This window comes from Tripterygium wilfordii, chromosome 12 (assembly GCF_013401445.1).
Source record: "Tripterygium wilfordii isolate XIE 37 chromosome 12, ASM1340144v1, whole genome shotgun sequence".
In the NCBI taxonomy this organism is placed as follows: Eukaryota; Viridiplantae; Streptophyta; class Magnoliopsida; order Celastrales; family Celastraceae; genus Tripterygium; species Tripterygium wilfordii.
In genome coordinates this window covers 3369637-3388103 of record NC_052243.1, presented here as the reverse complement: position 1 = coordinate 3388103, position 18467 = coordinate 3369637, and the positions used below count along the sequence as shown (strand labels likewise).

Below are 18467 nucleotides of genomic sequence, written 5' to 3'. Positions count from 1 at the left end.
TCGAATGCATGTGAATTCTTAAATAATTTGTGTTTACCAATTACTACTTATATAAATTCATAAAACTGATTTGCGCAGGCGTCACTGAATCCTGTGATTTCCATAATCTCGATGGTCCGTCGATGCCGCTCCATAACCGAGGATTGAATGATGCCGATGTGCATGTATATGTGAGTTACAGCTGAGTTCTTATATAAACTTAAATGTAAAAATGTTGAAAAGTGATTTGTTCTAAACTGATTTACGCTTGACCACTGCCAGGTCGCTCACTCTGAGATGTTCTTTAGACTGAATCATGTTCCTACTATCGGTTCTACTTGTCGAATGCCTGTGAGTTCTAAAATAATTTGTGTGTATCAGTTACTATTTTTGGCTACGCTTTTCAACGAATTCTTATATAAATTCACAAACTGATTTGCGGCTGGCGTCTCTGAATCCTGTTGATTTCTGTCCTCTCAATCGTCTGTCAATGTCGATCCAAAATCGAGGACTGAATGCTATCGGTGTGCCTGTATTTGTGAGTTACAGCTGAGTTCTTATATAAATTTAAGTTTATAATGCTAAAAACTGGTTCTGAATTGATTTGTGCTTGACCACTGCTAGTTCGCTCACTTTGAGATGTTCTTTGGACTGAATTATGTTCCTATTCTCGGTTCTAGTTGTCGAATGCCTGTGAGTTCTTAAATAATTTGTTTGCATCAGTTACTATTTGGCTATGCTCTTCAGCGAGTTCTTATATAAATTCACAAAACTGATTTGTGGCAGGCGTCATTGAATCCTGTTGATTTCTGTCCTCTAGGTCGTCCGTCATTGTCGATCCAAAATCGAGTACTGAATGCTACCGGTGTGCCTGTATTTATGACTTACAGCTGAGTTCTTATATAAATTTAAGTATATAATGCTTAAAATTGGTTCTAAATTGATTTGTCCTTTGACCACTGCTAGTTTGCTCACTTTGAGATGTTCTTTGGGCTGTACTGTCAATTAGATGTCAAATGCCTGTGAGTTCTTAAATAATTTATGCGTATCATTTACTATTTTTGGCTACGCTCTTCAACGAGTTCTTATATAAATTCACAAAATTGATTTGCGGCAGGCATCACTGAATCCTGTTGGTTTCCGTCCTCTCGGTCGTCCGTCGATGCTGATCCAAAATCAAGGATTGAATGCTGCCGTTGTGCTTGTATATGTGAGTTACAGCAGAGTTCTTATATAAATTTAAGTTTAAAATGTTGAAAAGTGATTTGTTCTAAACCGATTTGTGTTTGACCACTGCCAATTCGCTCACTCTGAGATGTTCTTTGGACTGAATCATGTTTTTATTCCCTATTTTAGTTGTCGAATGCCTGTGAGTTCTTAAATAATTTGAGTGTATCAGTTACTATTTGGCTACGCTATTCAGCGAGTTCTTATATAAATTCACAAAACTGATTTGCGGTAAGCGTCACTGAATCATTTTTGTTTGCGTCCAGTCATCTTCTACAGTCAAGGCATGCTGAAGATGGAACGTCACCTGTCGTTTCGGTGACCACTGTATGTTCACTCACGATCCCTCCGAGCTGCTTCAAGTCATCAGGCATCCATGTTACAAGAAGGAAGAATGCAAATATGCAGACAACTATCCTTACGGCAACAGATGCCACTAGGAGGTTATACATTTACATACTAGATCATTACATACATGATACCTAGGTTATACATTTACATACTAGGCCATTGCATTTGATACCTGATTGTTGGAGAGCTTCCGCCACTAGAAGGTTATACATCTCCATATTAGGCCATTACATACATTTACATATCCGATAGCTAACTGTTGGAATGCCTTTGTTGGAGCCATTTACATCCTTGACAGTTAGCTCACGGTCTTTGGAGGCCATTATATTTTGTTATACATTTATAGGCTGCATAATTGAAATCTTTGGGTTTTTTTTTTAATATCCTTATAACTAGAAAACACTTTATGAATGATGAATATCACCGACTCATCATATCACCAATGAATCAATGTCTGCCTCACAATAGAGGAGGAAGAGGAATAAAAGGATGGTTAGCATGCTTTAATGAATCTTGTTAAATGAGATTACTACAGAGACAGTTACATCTTCTATTGAATCAAAACTAGATTTCTAATCTAACCCATTCTGTAAATTTTATCTCCTTAGTCGAACAAGTCAATCTAGAGAGCTTGAGCACCCCTATCCCCATATCTTAATTCAAGCACCTTTCCTTCCTTGGTGTTGGGAGTATCCACATTGACAGGCCTCTTTCCATTTCTTCCTTGGCCTTGGGAGTATCCACATTGACAAGCCTCTTTCCAGCTCCCTTGATTGAATGGCTGACATATAACTCTTCCATCTGGTAGCATCCCATTGAGTGGACCTCGCTTTCCTCCTTTCAGCTTCAAGACATTGAAATTATAGATTTTCTCAAGTGCACTCTTCCATATAAGCTATTGCAACGTAAACCAAATTTTCTCCGAAGCTACACACCCCACTGGTTCCATTATCTTTTCTACTAGAACTAGAGCTAGAAAAAAAAAAAACCCCCCACTTGATCAAAAAGAAGACTCTTACCATGGATTTTCTTAAGAGAATTGCCAACCTTTTTAACCTCGTGCCACAGACTTTCTGTAGAAATACCATGGGAATTACCAGAAATCAAAAGGCAATGACATTCAGAGACATGGACATCTTCTGTTTCCTGTGCTCCAACGACGAAAGTGATTGGTGGCTGTCCCTTTTCAGTCCTGAATGAATTGTATTTCAAAGACACATGTTTATCGTCAAATTCAACAACTTTTGAGACCTCAAAGCTGAACTTCGTCCCAATAGTCCCAATTTTCGATATCCTCTCCATCTAATCCCACGAACACAATAGCTCGTAATCCGTGCTCACCAAACTTATGTGGAACTAAACTAAAGAAAAGAAGACAAAATTAAATCCAGAGAACAGTAAATCCTAATCCGTGCTCTAATACTGGATTACAAACAATCTTGAATCAGTAAGTACTTGCATGTGCTCAGCAGAAGTGGCAGTTGGCAAGCACAAGCACTGGTCAAGTGTTAGTAAGATTTTGGGATCATATAATAAGGTCATTTGAATTAAACAGAGGTTATGAAATAAAGTAACAGGCATAGAACCCAAATTTAATGATTACACTCCTACGGTCCTACCCTTCTCAATCGGTGTAAAATAACAGAGAAATATGGAAGGGAAAAGCTAAAGAAGTGGAGATTATCAGACCAATTAATTTGACAGTTGGGAAGTAGGACGAGGGAGTAAGACCGCCAGCGATGGATGGATAGATAGATGAATTTACCGATGTTAGGCTCAGTTTGCAAGTTTTGGGCGGGCTTGCTAAATAGTAATACAACCAAACCAATTGTGATCCCTACAAGGTAGGTCTGTCTAGGGTTTAAGACTATTTAAATACAGCCAAACCAATTGTAATTGTCAATTTGTGATCCCTATAAGGTCAGGTCTGTCGAGGGTTTAGACTATTTACTGTTTGTTGTTTGGGCGCATTCCTTCCTCCACTCCACTGAATGACGACTGATGATTTATCCTCAACGCTTCCGTACGATGTCTTTTTGGACATCCTAGCAAAGCTCTCCATCAACACCCTCTCTGTGTGCAAGACTGTCTGTAAATCATGGCTTGAGATCATCCAATCCCCTCAATTCACCCGCTTTCACCTTCAAAAGTCCACCCTTCGCAGATCAACCATCATCTTTGGCAATATGGATCTTCCAGGTGACTTTGGCTTGACTGAATTTGATGATCCTCACAATAATAATAATAATTTTTCTCAGGATGTGGTGTTACAAAAACATTAAGCTGAGTGAAATTTATACTGTCGGATCTCGAGATGTTACATGGAGGAGCATTGGGGAAGTGCCTTACCGGTTTTGTGGTTACATGTCAATGGTTTTTGTTGAAGGAGTCCTTCATGCGCCTTATGGGCAGCAGGTAGTTGCCTCTGAGGAAGACTGTATTCTGTGTTTCGATGTGAAAAGTGAACATTTTCAACTTCTACCGGGGCCTGCCAAGCCAAGGTATCACCAAGGTAGCATCACAGAGAATGTCTTTGGGATAATCAAATTAGGTGGGTGCCTTTGTTGCGTAGATTTTTTCCCGGATGATTTGGTGATATGGATGATGACAGAGTATGGGGTGAAAGAGTCTTGGACCAAGAAATATGTTTTTCCCGGCCAACAAGATCCACTTAAGGAAGGGGATGTCCTCCATACTCATATACTGTTTCCTTGGTCTTTAATGAAGCAGGGAGAGCTATTGTTTTACCTTCAATACTTCCATGATAGTGATAGTCAAGCCAACTATTGGCGATATCATGGTTATTATTCATCTCCGCATGTTCCAAGTCTTATATCTATCCCCTCCAACTCCAACTCCAAATCCAAATCCAAATCCAAATGATAGGAAGTAATAATGCATGCATCGACTCTTTAAATGCCATGTCATGTCATGTACTTTGTTTCTTCACTTCTGCATACACAATTAAAACAATATTGATATCGATTTATAATGTTGCTTTTGATATATCAGTATCTTATATGCCAAGCTTCATCTCTAGCTCTCAAAGACACTCACTCTCAAATGTATTACTTGCTTCAATTGATCAACGAGAAACACATATAAAAATATATATATCACAATCGTTATGCTTGATCTGAGTAAATGAAAACGGTCCGAACGAAGATTTTTAGGAAAATTTTCATCACATGAAGGGTACACCCCAACTGTAGACTTTCTGCTTGGACACAGTTTTTATACATTTGAACATAACTCATAATATGAAGGATATCATAACATCCAAAGATTCCATTATATATGCAGTTAGATGAGTAGACAATCTCAGTTAATCAGAAAGTCAAACTCCAACAGTGAGAGATTAATTAATTCACTGGTTTCAGGCAACCAGGTGAGCTTTAACTTAGTGGTCTTCACAATTCGAGGTGAACAACAGTCTTTTCAAAGGCAAAAGCTCAAGAGTTGGGGCCTTTCTCTGTTTGGTTAGAAGAGGCTCCAGCTAGTGTTGCTTCTTCCCTTGCGAAGGATTGTGCAAACTTTCTTCATTTTCGTTAATATATCATCTTGTTTTTATATAAAAAAAATAGTGTCAATTAAATCAAGCTTTTATGTGGCAACAATTTTTCTCTTATCTAATTCACCAAACACCCTTACAACCTATTTTACACAAGGATGACAAAACTTTGTCTAGTCCGGATGATCAAATTTATCCGATTCGGATTAAACCAAGTTTGAAAATAAGTTATATGTCTGAAATTTGGGTCCAAACACAAAAAATCTTGTCCAATTTACTTGTCTGAACCCTAATCTGAATTAGATGATTATTTGATTTACTTGGCCGAATTTAAATTAATTCGAGTTTGGTCAATTAAATGTGTCTGAAATCCAATTCGGGTTATGGTATGGATATCTATATATTTTGTAAACATTTGCATAGTCAACCGATTCGAAACTGATTTTTTGCCACCCTAAATTTACATTAGATACTCTTACATAAATCATCAGCATATGTTCTAACGTATATTTTGTCACTACTGTCATACTTGTGGAGGTTTGAGTCGTTAGCTTGGATATAATATATTAGAAAAACTGAAAGATGTAAAATTCATTATTCTTGTAAACGGGCTAGCCCATGATATGAAAATGGGCCGCGGACCCATTATGTGCCCTGTCTTTCACACACGGATGACATCAATGACAGAACCTCGAGAGTTGTTAATATTATTGAAAACTCAGGAAGACCCCCTTAATTAGCGCGTTTACCAGTCGCTTTTGTTGGTATTTCCTTTGAAAAACTTTTATAATGATTCGTGTTTCCTTAAAGAATGAAAGTTGCTTCCATTCTAATTCTTTCCTTTATGAGTGTGGTTTTTGTTTGAGAAGATTGAAAGTCGGAGAACTAGGTTTAGTATAAAAGCGGGTTTGTGTATTGACCAAGGCGGTGGAGGTTGTTGAAAATATGGAGTCCAGTGGTGCTAGTAAGCATCAAGAACAGTTTTTAGTTCAAACTGATGGGCAAAATCAACATGGGTTGTGTGCGAAAGTGATGACTGATGAACAAATGGAGCTTTTGAGAAAGCAGATATCTGTGTATGCAACAATTTGTGAACATCTTGTGGAGATGCATAAAACCTATTGTGCTCAACAGGATATTGTTGGTAATCACTCTCTCCCTCTCTCTGTGTCTATGAATTTATTTTTCTCTGTTACTTATAGCTCTTGGATTTGTGCCTTTTTCCCCCTTTTTGTGTCTGTTGATTCAGTGTTGGTCTCTATCTGAACTGGCTACGTTGGGTTATTGTATGGTCGTGCTTCCAGAGTGTTGGTATTTAATGAGGAATTAATTTTCTTAGAAGGGTGTTTTAGTTATTGATCGAATGGAGTATATGCATATTGGAGCTATTTAAGTTTCTATAGATTTATGTGTTTTTCCCCAATTCGGAGTTTAGAGGCTGTATTTTGATGTATCAAATCAAGTTTCTTTTAGAGGCTGTTGTATATTTCCTATGTTCCCAAGTTTCTTATGATCTTTGTGTTGGTTGTTTTTTTATGCCTTATTTTCCTATAATTAAGATCACTTTCATAGATTCACAGAGCTAATTGAAGTTTATTATTAATTAAGCCCAACGATAGTTTTAAGGAGTTGAAGTGGTGATTACCATCTTGGTATTGCTAAGTTGGGTTAGAGTTTCTGGTGTTAACTCTCAATCAGGTGTAAAATAACAGAAAGATGGAAGGGAAAAGCTAAAGAAGTGGAGAGTATCAGACATTCTTGCCTACCCTAACAAGTCCCAAGTGGGAAATTCCGCTACCATAGCAACTGTTTCGTTTTTTCTGACTATTGATTACTTCATTGAGTTTAACATAGATCAAAGTTACATCTAATGTCATAAGATTCTATAATTGGTTTCTAGTAAGAGCTTATGCTCGACATCACTTGATCACCTTAGATATCGAAACGTGCAATTGCGCTAAGAGTTAGTGCTCCATTGTTGTTATGTGAATTATACATACTCACACACGAATTGAAGCAGTTCACAGAGTTGATAGCCTTTCTGCTGGTTTTATGATATCATGGAGATCTGCAGTTACTTGTTCCCCTAGCATGTTCTCAGATATTGTTCTAATTTCTGGACACGGAACTTTATAATACCGGATTCAGTCAAACTATTGGCTTTTGAAGTTTGGACGTGTGGCTTAAATACCTGCTGGAAAATTTTATCATTCCGTTTAGAAACTTCTTGATATTAAAGGGTAAAGAGTCCTGATGACTTGTTGAGTGGTCACTGCATATATACATCTCTAGTTGCTTAATCAGATTAAGCTCATCTTGTACTTTACGGATTTGTATGCTTTTTGTGCTTTTATCTTAAACATATAGTTGTTTCTTGCTAGGAATGAGGGTTGGTAATATATACTCTGATCCACTAATGGGCACTGGGCTGAAGATCCCTGCCAGGCAACGCTGGACCCCAAAGCCAATGCAACTTCAATTTCTTGAGAGTGTGTATGATCTATGCGATGGAACTCCTAGCAAGGAAAAGATCAAAGAGATAACTGCTGAACTGTCACAACATGGCCAAATCACCGAAACAAATGTCTATAATTGGTTCCAGAATAGGAGAGCACGTTCGAAAAGAAAGCAACCAATATCAGCTCCAAACCATGGAGATTCAAAAGTGGAGAAAGAGGCGGATGAGTTCACTAAAGAGAAGACAACAAAACCAGAAGACACTCAGTACCATGAGAACTCTCCTCCGATAGCAGAACATATGTTCTTCCAAAGTCCTGAGATAGGTACTGGGATGAATATCTTGGACTCACGACCTTGGGGAAAGTTATGTCCTCATTGAACTTCACATCAATAATTAGTATGCATCTATTTATATGCATTCATGCACAGAGATAGATATGTTGATGCAAAATTATACTCGCAAGATATTTGAAGGCTAGAATTTCTATTAATAATTTTTAAAGTTTGTTTTCTTTCTCTTTGATTCCTGAATGTAGGAATTGACCAGTTGATGGGTGGTAAAGTTGAAGTTCCAGGGAGCGTTCGTCCCTTTGGTCTGGTAGAACAACAAAACATGGGTGGATGACAGCCTCTTCGGATGGCTGCTTGCTGTGATTGCATAGAAGTTGATGGAACTTGAAGATTAGAGGCTTCCTATCGCATGAGATATAGGAATTTTAGGAGAAAAAATAACAAAATAGACAATTACAGAACCATGTTTTGACTCTTTGATTACTGCTTAGAATATGCTCTAATGGAAACACCTCCGGTATCATGGTAGTAAGTATTGACTGTGTGTCCTTTGGTATGCAGTTGATTTCTTTTTCTTTCCATGGCGGCGGCCAACTATATCAGAATTGCTATTTAGTCTTGATGTTTGTATGGATTTGAAGTAATGGAAGCTTGATGTTGTAAACATAGATACATAACTTTATTGTATATGGATGAGCTTTAACATCTTTAATGATGGAACAAATTCAACAACAACCATGTTTGCCATTACATATACAATGAAAAACAAGAAACTTCTTTTCTTTATATACGTGTGATGGATTTTCGGTGATGTTATCATAAACCCATGTAATCGATCATAAATTTTTAGGATAAATGCTTGGATGATGATTAGGATGACATTTTAGGGCCCTAAGCGCACCGTTTTGTTTCCAATCGTGCTGTAGTTGCTTTTAATGAGAGAATAATTGGTAGTTACAGTGGTTGGTTCCCTCCAATTATATTATAGATTTTTCTTTTTTCAAGCTTGGTGGGGTCTGTGGAAGGCGACTGTCCAGCTCCACATACAATCCCCCTCTCTCTCTGCTACGCGTTGAATCAAAGACTATTCCTTCTCAGTCAACAATTTATTGTTTGTCTTTTTTTATTTTTTTTATTTTTTTATATCGTGGGGTAATTTGTCTGGTTCTTGTTGATGGTTTCTCCCTCTTAAGGAAATCCTTAAATTTCCGATTCTCTTCAACTAAAGCCCTTTCTCTCCTTTCTAACTCCTACTAAACCGACTACAAAGAAAACCCAGATTTTGGTTTATCTTTTCTTGTTGGGTTTTTCTTGGTCGCTGAATGGAAGAAGAAGAATTTGGTTCTGGAAGCTATTTCTCTCGAGGATTCCACAATTGGCTTTGAAGGCTTTTGTCACTGAAGGGGTTTCATCGTCTCTTTATTAGGTGGGTCTTCTCTCATTTCTTCGCTTTGATGTTGTGATACATCTGAGTAATGTTGATTTAAGTAGATGAAACTAAGGTTTATGTAATTGAAGGACTTATGTTTGACTGCAATTTTAGAATTGATCTGATTCATATGTTAAGGGAAATTGATTCAAATGTGAAATTGGTTATTTCTAGTGCCTTGGTCAGTTTATGCAATACTTCTCATAGTGAATAATTCCAACTCTTTCTGAGATAAATTTTGCAGCCCACTTAGGGTTGAATTTATTTTTTTCCTAAATTTTTGTGCTTTTCTTGTACCCTTAATTTTATTAAGTGCTGGGTTCATACCCAATTTGATTGATTTCTTGTATTCCCAAATTTTCCTTTGTTGTTTATCATTATGTTGGTTGTTTAGGATCTTAGGACGACCATTTTACTTGATTGGTAGTTGTTTCATTTTCTAGGCTTTCCTTCAGCCAGAAAATGGAAGTGGAAAACTATGGCTGTTTCATTTATTTGCGTTAAACACAATTCCTTTGCTTTCTTTCAACCTTGAGAAAATAACATACAGATCATGTAATGCTTTGGTTTTGCTTAATGTTGTTTTATTCTTCTTGTGGCTGATTCTAATTCTTAACGTTTATGATTGATTGCTTTTTTTCCCATTGTTAGTGAGTATTGTTATGATGAGTGCCGATAAACCCATTTACCAACTTTTCAATGTTACTTTCTTGTAGCGAGTAATTTAGGTAACATGGCTGAGAGCTGGGATGGGAGTTATGACTTTGGTAGCCAGTCAGATGTGAGTAGTAATTTCGAGAGACTGCACGTTGAGCCTATTTATGATGCATTTGTTTGCCCTTTGACTAAACAAGTTATGGTAGATCCTGTCACCTTAGAAAATGGGCAGACTTTTGAACGTGAAGCGATTGAGAAGTGGTTCAAGGAATGCAAGGAGAGTGGTCGGAGGCCGGTTTGCCCATTGACTCACAAAGAATTATGTAGTACAGAGCTGAAGGCCAGTATAGCTCTGCGGAACACCATCGAAGAGTGGACTGCTAGGAATGATGCTGTTCAGCTTGATTTGGCCCTTCGATCATTGAATCTAGCCAGTCCAGAAAGTGATGTTTTGTATTCTTTGAAGCATGTCCAGTATATTTGCCGCAAAAGCCGGTCAAATAAGCATGTTGTGCTCAATGCTGAGTTTATTCCTATGATTATTGACTTGTTGAAGAGTAGCAGCAGGAAAGTTCGGTGTATAGCTCTCGAAACCCTTCGAATTGTGGTTGAGGAAGATGCTGATAGTAAGGTCATTACAGGCTTGCTGATTTTTATGTCTACTATATGTGATCCAATAGTCTAAATGTTCTCACTGTTGCCTAATAATGGGTTTTCATCATTTTGCAGGCAGTACTGGCTGAGGGAGACACCGTCCGAACTATCGTTAAGTTATTATCTCATGAGCAATCCAAAGAGAGGGAGGAAGCTGTTTCTTTGCTGTACGAGCTCTCAAAGTCTGACGTCCTGTGTGAGAAGATCGGCTCAGTCAATGGAGCAATTCTTATTTTGGTGGGAATGGCAAGCAGCAAATCAGAAAATGTTTTGACTGTTGAGAAGGCAGACAAAACATTGGAAAATCTGGAGAGGTGTGAGACCAATGTCCAGAAGATGGCTGAAAATGGCAGATTGCAGCCTCTTCTCAACCAAATCCTTGAAGGTGCTTCTGCTATCCTCGTATACCTGAACATTGCTTTGCTCTTCCCAATACTTCCCTGTATTCGTTGCAAAACACATGAATATGTTCTATATTTGTTTGTTATAGAAGTTATAATGTTTTCTACAGTTGCTGATATTCCTTTGAGATGCATTCATATTTTCCGTAGAGTTTTTCTCATTCAGTTGGGACATAACGTTTTTGTCAACAAAGCTAGTAGCAGAAAAAACATAAAAGATTGGTAGATTAAACAAATGAAAGAATCCACGAGATTTAACATTTTTGCATCCTCGGTTAGGCTCAAATTTTTAAAGGCATCCTATTTTCTATTTGCTGCTCCCTGTGCATTACATTTACAATGATGGCACATGCCACTCTTTTGTAGAATCCATAGTCGTAGCTTAATCTGCAACCCCTCCACCTTTTGTTAGTTTCTTTTTTAGTCTTGGTTATCAAAAGAATATGCTCTTTCTTAATAATTGGTGTATATTCTAATTCTTTAATCCTTAATGGTTGTTCAGAATACTTTGAACTGTCAAGATCTGTTCTGAACATATAAACATTGTGTTAATCTTTCACTAAAATGAATGCCTGCAGGCTCACAAGAAGCGAAACTGTCCATGGCCTCATACCTTGGTGATCTGGTTTTGAACAATGATGTGAAAATCCATGTGGCTAAAACTGTGGGTCCATCTCTGATCAATATCATGAAAAGTGGTAACATGCAGTCAAGAGAAGCTGCTTTGAAAGCTCTCAACCAAATTTCATCTTCTGATCCAAGTGCCAAAGTGTTGATTGAATCAGGAATTCTTCCCCCTCTCATCAAGGGCCTCTTTACTGTTGGCACTAATCAGCTTCCCACACGATTGAAAGAGGTCTCTGCAACAATTCTCGCTAATATTGTGAACTCAGGTTATGACTTCGACTCCATTCCTGTTGATTCTGACCACCAGACTCTGGTTTCGGAAGAGATAGTCCATAAGCTACTTCATCTAATTAGCAACACTGGTCCAGCTATTGAATGTAAACTTCTTCAGGTTCTTGTTGGTTTGACCAATTCACAGTTCACTGTTTTCAGTGTTGTTTCTGCCATTAAAAGCTCTGGTGCTACTATCAGTTTGGTTCAGTTCATTGAAGCTCCCCAGAGGGATTTGCAACTAGCTTCTATAAAACTTCTCCAAAATCTCTCTCCACACATGGGTCAGGAACTAGCTGATGCCCTGCGTGGCACGGTTGGACAGCTTGGCAGTCTAATTAGTGTCATATCAGAAAATATAGGGATCACTGAAGAGCAGGCAGCAGCTGCAGGCCTTTTAGCTGAACTCCCAGAGAGGGATTTGGGCCTCACACGGCAGATGCTAGATGAAGGTTCCTTTCGGCTGATCATCATTAGAGTGGTACAGATCCGGCAAGGAGAGATGAGAGGCACCCGCTTTATGACACCATACTTAGAAGGGCTTGTTAGGGTACTTGCTAGGGTTACTTTTGTCTTGCCTGATGAGCCAGATGCCATTGCATTCTGCCGTGAGCACAATATTACTGCCCTATTTACTGAACTACTTCAGTCCAATGGACTTGACAATGTACAGATGGTATCTGCCATGGCATTGGAAAACTTATCCCAAGAATCCAAAAATTTGACGAAATTGCCTGATTTGCCAGCACCTGGCTTTTGTGCTTCAGTTTTTCCATGCTTTAGTAAACAGACTTTCATAAGTGGATCGTGCCGACTCCACCGCGGAATATGTTCGCTGAAGGAAACATTTTGCCTTTTAGAAGGACAGGCTGTGGCGAAGTTGGTTGCACTTTTAGATCACAGAAATGAGAAGGTAGTTGAGGCAGCACTTGCAGCACTCTCTACTTTGTTGGACGATGGGGTTGAGATAGAACAGGGGGTGCAGGTTTTGTGGGAGGTAGATGGTGTTAGGCCTATACTTGATCTCTTACACGAGAAACCGACAGAAAACCTGAGGAGGAGGGCAGTTTGGGCTACTGAGAGGCTTTTGAGGACTGATGGTATAGCATATGAGGTTTCTGGAGATCCAAATCTGAGCACAGCACTAGTTGATGCTTTCCAGCATGCTGACTACCGTACCAGGCAGATTGCTGAGCGTGCGCTGAAGCATGTTGATAAGATACCGAATTTCTCCGGTATCTTTCCAAATGTGGGATAGGCCTTTTCCCGTGTTTTACTCAGAGCACCTGATGAGTTCAAGGAGTTGCATGCATGTACTTTGTCCTTTGAGCTTAGGAGTTTTGAGCCTACTTATGGCTTTGGTTTGTGAACTGTAAGTTGTAGGTAGTTAATTGTCGTATACACATATTTCTTATTTGATGTGAGAAATTCATTTGTTTTAAACATATACAGTTTTCTACATGACTACAAATTCTAGCTTTGGCCAGAGTCGGATCGCATCGTTGCTTTGTACCTGTGCTTCTATGGTTTGAACCTGCTAATTGATCAGGACTTTGATTCTGCATATCACTGCCTGCTCCTGATTAGTGAGGCCATGACTAGCAATCATGCAACAAAACAAAACTGTTAAAGAGTACGTGAGAAAGACTCATTATCCCTATCAATTGATCTAATGATTGATCAATGGAAAAGTCGACTATTTCAATGAACAAGGGAACTTACTTCTCAACTGTCAAATTATGTACACCGGAGATAGAATTATGACAGTGGTCCTGGTAATCAGAAAAAGTGGGAAAAGTCCTTGACATTGGTACAACAACATAAATATACTCAGATATACAAGATCTTGTTAACTCAAAAGAATTGTATGATCACTGACTGTCAGCCATGAGGCCAATCACCATGGGAAGGCAGCATCTTCGGCCAAAAAATGTCCTCGCCAATTGTAACATGCGATGTATTTTGATGCTCCTTCTCTGACCATTGCCCTTTTCTCCTCTGATCATTGCCCTTTTCTTCATGAGTTGCTGTCCAATACACCTTTGAGTAAATTCAACCCTTCAGCGGATATGCTCCTCCGAACTCGGGTTGGAGGGATCTCTATCCGAGGGGGTGGTTCAGAGGAGAAACAAATGACAATTACAGTGAGATTATCACAAGTGTTGCGTTTCAGTGCCTCCCTTACCAGCTCTCTTGAGCATCTTTCAGGATCATTATGGAGCATCAACTCTTTCCTTGTCATTGTCACAGCACACTGGCTGCTCATTACATCCCATAGGCCATCGCAACCCATTATTAAGAACTCGTCATCCTCAGTCAAATGCATCTCTTGCAATTCTGGCTCAGCACTTAATGGGCAAGCAGAACCTCTGGGTCCCTTCATATGCCAATCACCGAGGGCGCGTGCCACTGATAATTGACCATTGAGGTAGCCATCATAAACAACACCACCAAGTTTCTCGATTCTTAGCTTTTCGGATGTACAATTTGGTTTGTGGTCTTTGGACATCTCAATTGCTCTACCTCGCCTCCCAAGCACAGCACGACAATCACCAGCATTAGCAATAATCAATGTCCTGCAAAAGGTATATTTACATCAGAGATAATTGGGTGCAATTAAGCTCCTGGACGCAAAGTGTTCCAAGAAGAAGGAAAAATAAAACAAAAATCCAGATAGCCTCAAATCTCAATTCAAGAACGTTGATTGAAATTCTCATCATATAGTGGATTACCTTCCAAAAATAAGGGCAGTTAAAGCAGTCGTGCCGGATGAGATATCAAGAGTACCATCATCTGCAAATGCATGATCCGCTTTCACAAAAGCACACTTAATCGCCTTCTCTACACATGCTGGAAAATGTGAGTCCTCAATTATGTATCTAAGGATGTTATTTCTAACAAACAATGCCGCATCTGTACCACCATGGCCATCAAACACCTGTCCAAATATAATTGAAACTGTCATCTCAGGAACATGGGAAAAGGCAATGAAGTCTTTCATAACCTCCCAAAGTCAGTACAGTATCAAGTACTACAAAATTTAAAGAACAAATGATCTTTAGTGTCAAGGGACATAAAAAAGGTGTGTGACAGATTTGTAACAGACGAGGCACAGAAAAGAAAATTTATCTATAAAGCCAATAATATTTTTTTTTTTAAAAAAAATCTCACTTGGTCCTGATACAGTATTATGAAAATTAACTCAGTCAGCCCATTTCTCCAGTAAAAATTCCATTGCCTTATAAAATAAATCCAGGCTCGATATTAATTCTTTTGAAGCAAATTTAGCGCAAACATGTTCCATAAGGGAGTGTTCCATCAGATCAACTGTAGGGCAGTGATACTTCCAGGATTCTAAAAAAAATTCCCTACAGCAAGTCCAAAGTCTCTCCAGACTTCTGCTAAATACTATTTAACATCCTAGCAATTTTTAAGCAGCAACAGCCCAGATACTACATGCATGAAGAGCAGAGAGTCTACATAAAAAGAAAACAAATTGCACCCATATCTTTTTAGGTCTTTGTCTTCTCTTTTCAATATCCTCCTGGCTTTTAAATTAACAGATTTTGGATGCCAATGACATTGCATGCTTGTATATGTCTGTTTCGCTTTGGGATGCCTGAACAATATTCTCTACTGGATTCACATTAACAGATTTTGGTAAAATTTTAACACTTGCTCACAAACCTGCCGCAACTCCCGTCCTTCATAAAAACGAATACATTAACTAACAATGACTGAATTCACCAAAAGGTACTAACTACTAACTAAAACTAAAGGATAGAGTCGATAAACATAAAAATAAATACAAAAGGTACTACACAGAAGAACCTATATACTAACAAGAAGTATTCGTGTTTGAACAGCCTTTCATCGACAAGTACAGCATGAAAACGAAAAGCTCACCCCATAGAAAGCTCCAAGGGAAGGAAAGTCTGCTGTTGCATGCAGATGTTCTGTAAGGTTGTCTATGCATATGTGTTCATCCTCCATGTACTGTTTGGGCCCTCTTTCAGCACAGCTTCCTGATCGGAACACAGGTAAAAATTCTGTATTTGTATCTAAAGGCGACTTCTTGATAATGATTCCAATATCCAATTCCTGGAGAATGCAAAAAGAAAACAAAAGTTACAAATAAATCCCACTTTCACTTCTATTTCTTATTTTGTTGATGAACTTGTGCAACATGGACAGCCAAAATGGAGATGAAATAAAAAAAAATATAAATACTTTTCAAATAAATTTATCTTTAATATAAGCACTAGTAACTCCAACAAATCAATAGGATTTGAATACGCAAACCCAAAACAACGCCATCACATAAATGAGGATTACTAACGCCAGAAATAACTTACCACATCAGTGGCCTGCAGCAGCTTTGTAGAGCTCACACAATGCCGAATCACAGAGATACACCTTGGAGGTTTCCCATTTGTTGTTTGTTTCATATGATCTAAATTCTCAGGATTCTCATTTTCCCTGGCTGATACATTATCCTTACTGTACCCACCTTCTGCTCTGGTAAATGGAGGAGAAAAATCCATACCTGCTGCCATATCCCCTCTCAATCATACACAAATTGTCCAGAGCACAAACACTCTCAATCAAAACAACCCGGGTTTCTCTTTCTCACAATTCTGTTACTGTATAATCAAACCGAAATCCCAAATCAAGAGGCGCAAAATTTTCCAATCAAAGTTGACTTAGATGCTTCACAATTGGCCCAAAAATTAGCAAACTCACTCTTGGAGAGATCCTTGATAAACCAAACAACTATTCGGCCAAAAAATAAAAACCAAACCCTTCAGCCAAACCATCAAAGCTTACATTAAATACGAATCGACAGAAAAACCTCACCAACTCTCGAATATTTCAGTGAATTCCCAGATCAAATAATATACACCAAATCCACTGCATAAAAAGAACACGCCTAAAAATTGCAAAATTTTCGAACTTTCACCAAACTAATACAAACAATCGTGCAACCAAGCGATATTTCACCAGAGAGAATCTATAAAAATCCGATATAAGACTCCAATAACACAAATATCAAAAAGGGTGTAGAAAAAGTTGACAGTGAGGGAGAATTTCTCACAATTGAGGATGATGATTCCTATCCTTTCCTTCGCCTTTCTCCGTTCCTTTCTTCAATAGATCGTCGAAGAAGAAGAAAAAAAATAAAAAACTAAAAGCAGAGGCGTTGAAGTGAAAATATAGACAGAGAAAGAGGTTGGTATTTGGTTACCGGCGATTCCAGGTAACCGGTGGATATTCCAAGCTGTCAAAGAGAAGATGGCCTGCTGACACGTGCTTAGTTGTGGTTGGTGGATCTGTTGGTTGATTGGGATGATTATCTGTTAGTTCGTAAAGTCTCAGCCGTCAGATCTTCCCGCTTCGATGAATGGACGTTGGACGGTTCGTTAACCGCCGTTATAGTGATCAAGAAGCATCGGATGAGGACGAACACGTGGCGTAGTGTAATTGGATTAAGGAAAAAGGCCGTTGCTCGCCCTCGTGTATTAACAGTTTTCGATCTAGCGCGGTCGATAGCATACTTAAATTGGTGAAACCATCCAATTACAAAGGAAAGAAAGTAATACTAATTAACTAATTCCTAATTATAAATAAAAATAAATACATAAATTTTAATGCTTGGAAATGGAAAGTAGTTGACATGGCCCAAAGAAAGGTTGATGATGAGTTTTGGGTGGTTGTTGGGTTGCACGAGTTCATTACATTCCACAACCCACTTCATTATTTTCTTCATTCAAGTCAAATAAATGTTAATGTAACTGCCATTGATTCATTTGCTCCAATTCATCCCATCCATCACAAGCAAATCAAAAGCATAAAATGACTCCCTACTTGAATTGAAAGGTTTATATTGTCCAAGTGCATCCTATTAATTGTTGAAAAGTAAATTATATTCTAAACAAAATCAATCAATAATCGTGTGAATCTCATTGGGGTCAAATCGTATTAATTCAGAAAGTCTTATGTTCGATTCCCACTTGGAGCAATATTCATATGGTCACTTGTTGGGCGTTGGATCAACTTACGATGTAGTTAGGTGGAAAAATTCTACGGGCGCGAGCTTGAAGGTCCAAGTTTATGTGGGAATTTGGTTCAATTTGATATGTGATGTCCGGATAGCAGGATTGCACCATGGAGTTGAGAGGCACTTTACTACTTCAATATGCTCGAGGAAGCCATGTGTTGTCCGGACATGCTCTAAGTGTTGTCTAGATAATAATCGCAAAAATGCACTCTCGAGACAACGTGTATAAATTGATTTTGTAGTGTTTTTCATAACCCAATTGGGTGGGCGTCGCAAATAGAGAGAGGGAGTGAGGGGATCCAAGGAATAGGTGTGAGAGCAGCTCTTGGGTTCCGATTGTCTTGAGTGGGGTGAGTTATTGTGTTTGTAATTTTCTCCATATTGTTTCTTGTGAGAGAGAGATTGCTTGAGAGAGCAATCTCGTATCTATAATGGACTTGTTTCTCCTTGTATTGGGTGAGTCTCTCACCTTGTAGTCTTCTCAAATATAGTGAACTTGAATCTCTATTTTTCGTGGATGTAGGATTTTCCCAAACTACGCAAATCTTGTAT

At 38.5% G+C, this 18467-nt stretch overlaps 4 protein-coding genes across 7 annotated transcripts; 3 read left to right on the top strand and 1 right to left on the bottom strand.

Moving 5' to 3' along the window:
- Nucleotides 1-3816: 3816 nt before the first annotated feature.
- LOC120010455 (F-box protein At3g07870-like) lies at nt 3817-4662 on the top strand. Its single transcript, XM_038861255.1, has 2 exons — nt 3817-4377; nt 4570-4662. Exons 1-2 carry the CDS (start codon nt 3817-3819, stop codon nt 4660-4662), a joined length of 654 nt encoding a protein of 217 aa, XP_038717183.1.
- Nucleotides 4663-5815: 1153 nt separating this feature from the next.
- On the top strand, nt 5816-8506 carry LOC120010070 (WUSCHEL-related homeobox 13-like). 2 transcript variants are annotated; one of them, XM_038860762.1, is made up of 3 exons: nt 5816-6212; nt 7450-7925; nt 8065-8506. In XM_038860762.1, the coding sequence occupies exons 1-2, from the start codon at nt 6014-6016 to the stop codon at nt 7905-7907; spliced, it is 657 nt and encodes a 218-aa protein (XP_038716690.1). In that variant the 5' UTR covers nt 5816-6013; the 3' UTR covers nt 7908-7925; nt 8065-8506. The 2 variants fall into 2 exon arrangements, with proteins under 2 accessions (XP_038716690.1, XP_038716689.1); XM_038860761.1 differs by having other exon boundaries at nt 5821-6212; nt 7450-7851.
- A 453-nt stretch (nt 8507-8959) lies between these two features.
- Nucleotides 8960-13343, top strand: LOC120010085 (U-box domain-containing protein 44). The gene is made up of 4 exons (XM_038860777.1): nt 8960-9245; nt 9965-10536; nt 10635-10944; nt 11539-13343. The coding sequence occupies exons 2-4, from the start codon at nt 9982-9984 to the stop codon at nt 13113-13115; spliced, it is 2442 nt and encodes an 813-aa protein (XP_038716705.1). The 5' UTR covers nt 8960-9245; nt 9965-9981; the 3' UTR covers nt 13116-13343.
- A 172-nt stretch (nt 13344-13515) lies between these two features.
- On the bottom strand, nt 13516-17096 carry LOC120010086 (probable protein phosphatase 2C 27). Of its 3 annotated transcripts, none has more exons than XM_038860779.1 (5): nt 16953-17096; nt 16213-16494; nt 15764-15958; nt 14590-14795; nt 13516-14433 (listed from the first exon to the last, which is right to left on the bottom strand). In XM_038860779.1, exons 2-5 carry the CDS (start codon nt 16411-16413, stop codon nt 13875-13877), a joined length of 1161 nt encoding a protein of 386 aa, XP_038716707.1. In that variant the 5' UTR covers nt 16414-16494; nt 16953-17096; the 3' UTR covers nt 13516-13874. The 3 variants fall into 3 exon arrangements, with proteins under 3 accessions (XP_038716707.1, XP_038716708.1, XP_038716706.1); XM_038860780.1 differs by having other exon boundaries at nt 16213-16500; nt 16953-16971; XM_038860778.1 differs by having other exon boundaries at nt 16213-16630; nt 16953-16969.
- Between the last annotated feature and the right edge of the window lie 1371 nt (nt 17097-18467).

Bases quoted from the DNA above. Each gene is read 5' to 3' on its own strand.
- LOC120010455 (XM_038861255.1), top strand. From the start codon at position 3,817: ATGTGGTGTTACAAAAACATTAAGCTGAGTGAAATTTATACTGTCGGA. The intron at 4,378-4,569 runs GTTCCAAGTCTT...TTGATATATCAG, and splicing joins GTTATTATTCATCTCCGCAT to TATCTTATATGCCAAGCTTC.
- LOC120010070 (XM_038860761.1), top strand. From the start codon at position 6,014: ATGGAGTCCAGTGGTGCTAGTAAGCATCAAGAACAGTTTTTAGTTCAA. The intron at 6,213-7,449 runs GTAATCACTCTC...GTTTCTTGCTAG, and splicing joins TGCTCAACAGGATATTGTTG to GAATGAGGGTTGGTAATATA. The intron at 7,852-8,064 runs GTACTGGGATGA...TCCTGAATGTAG, and splicing joins CTTCCAAAGTCCTGAGATAG to GAATTGACCAGTTGATGGGT.
- LOC120010085 (XM_038860777.1), top strand. From the start codon at position 9,982: ATGGCTGAGAGCTGGGATGGGAGTTATGACTTTGGTAGCCAGTCAGAT. The intron at 10,537-10,634 runs GTCATTACAGGC...ATCATTTTGCAG, and splicing joins AGGAAGATGCTGATAGTAAG to GCAGTACTGGCTGAGGGAGA. The intron at 10,945-11,538 runs GTGCTTCTGCTA...GAATGCCTGCAG, and splicing joins TCTCAACCAAATCCTTGAAG to GCTCACAAGAAGCGAAACTG.
- LOC120010086 (XM_038860779.1), bottom strand. From the start codon at position 16,413: ATGGCAGCAGGTATGGATTTTTCTCCTCCATTTACCAGAGCAGAAGGT. The intron at 15,959-16,212 runs GTAAGTTATTTC...TGCATTCTCCAG, and splicing joins TGCTGCAGGCCACTGATGTG to GAATTGGATATTGGAATCAT. The intron at 14,796-15,763 runs GTGAGCTTTTCG...ATATTTGGACAG, and splicing joins CCCTTGGAGCTTTCTATGGG to GTGTTTGATGGCCATGGTGG.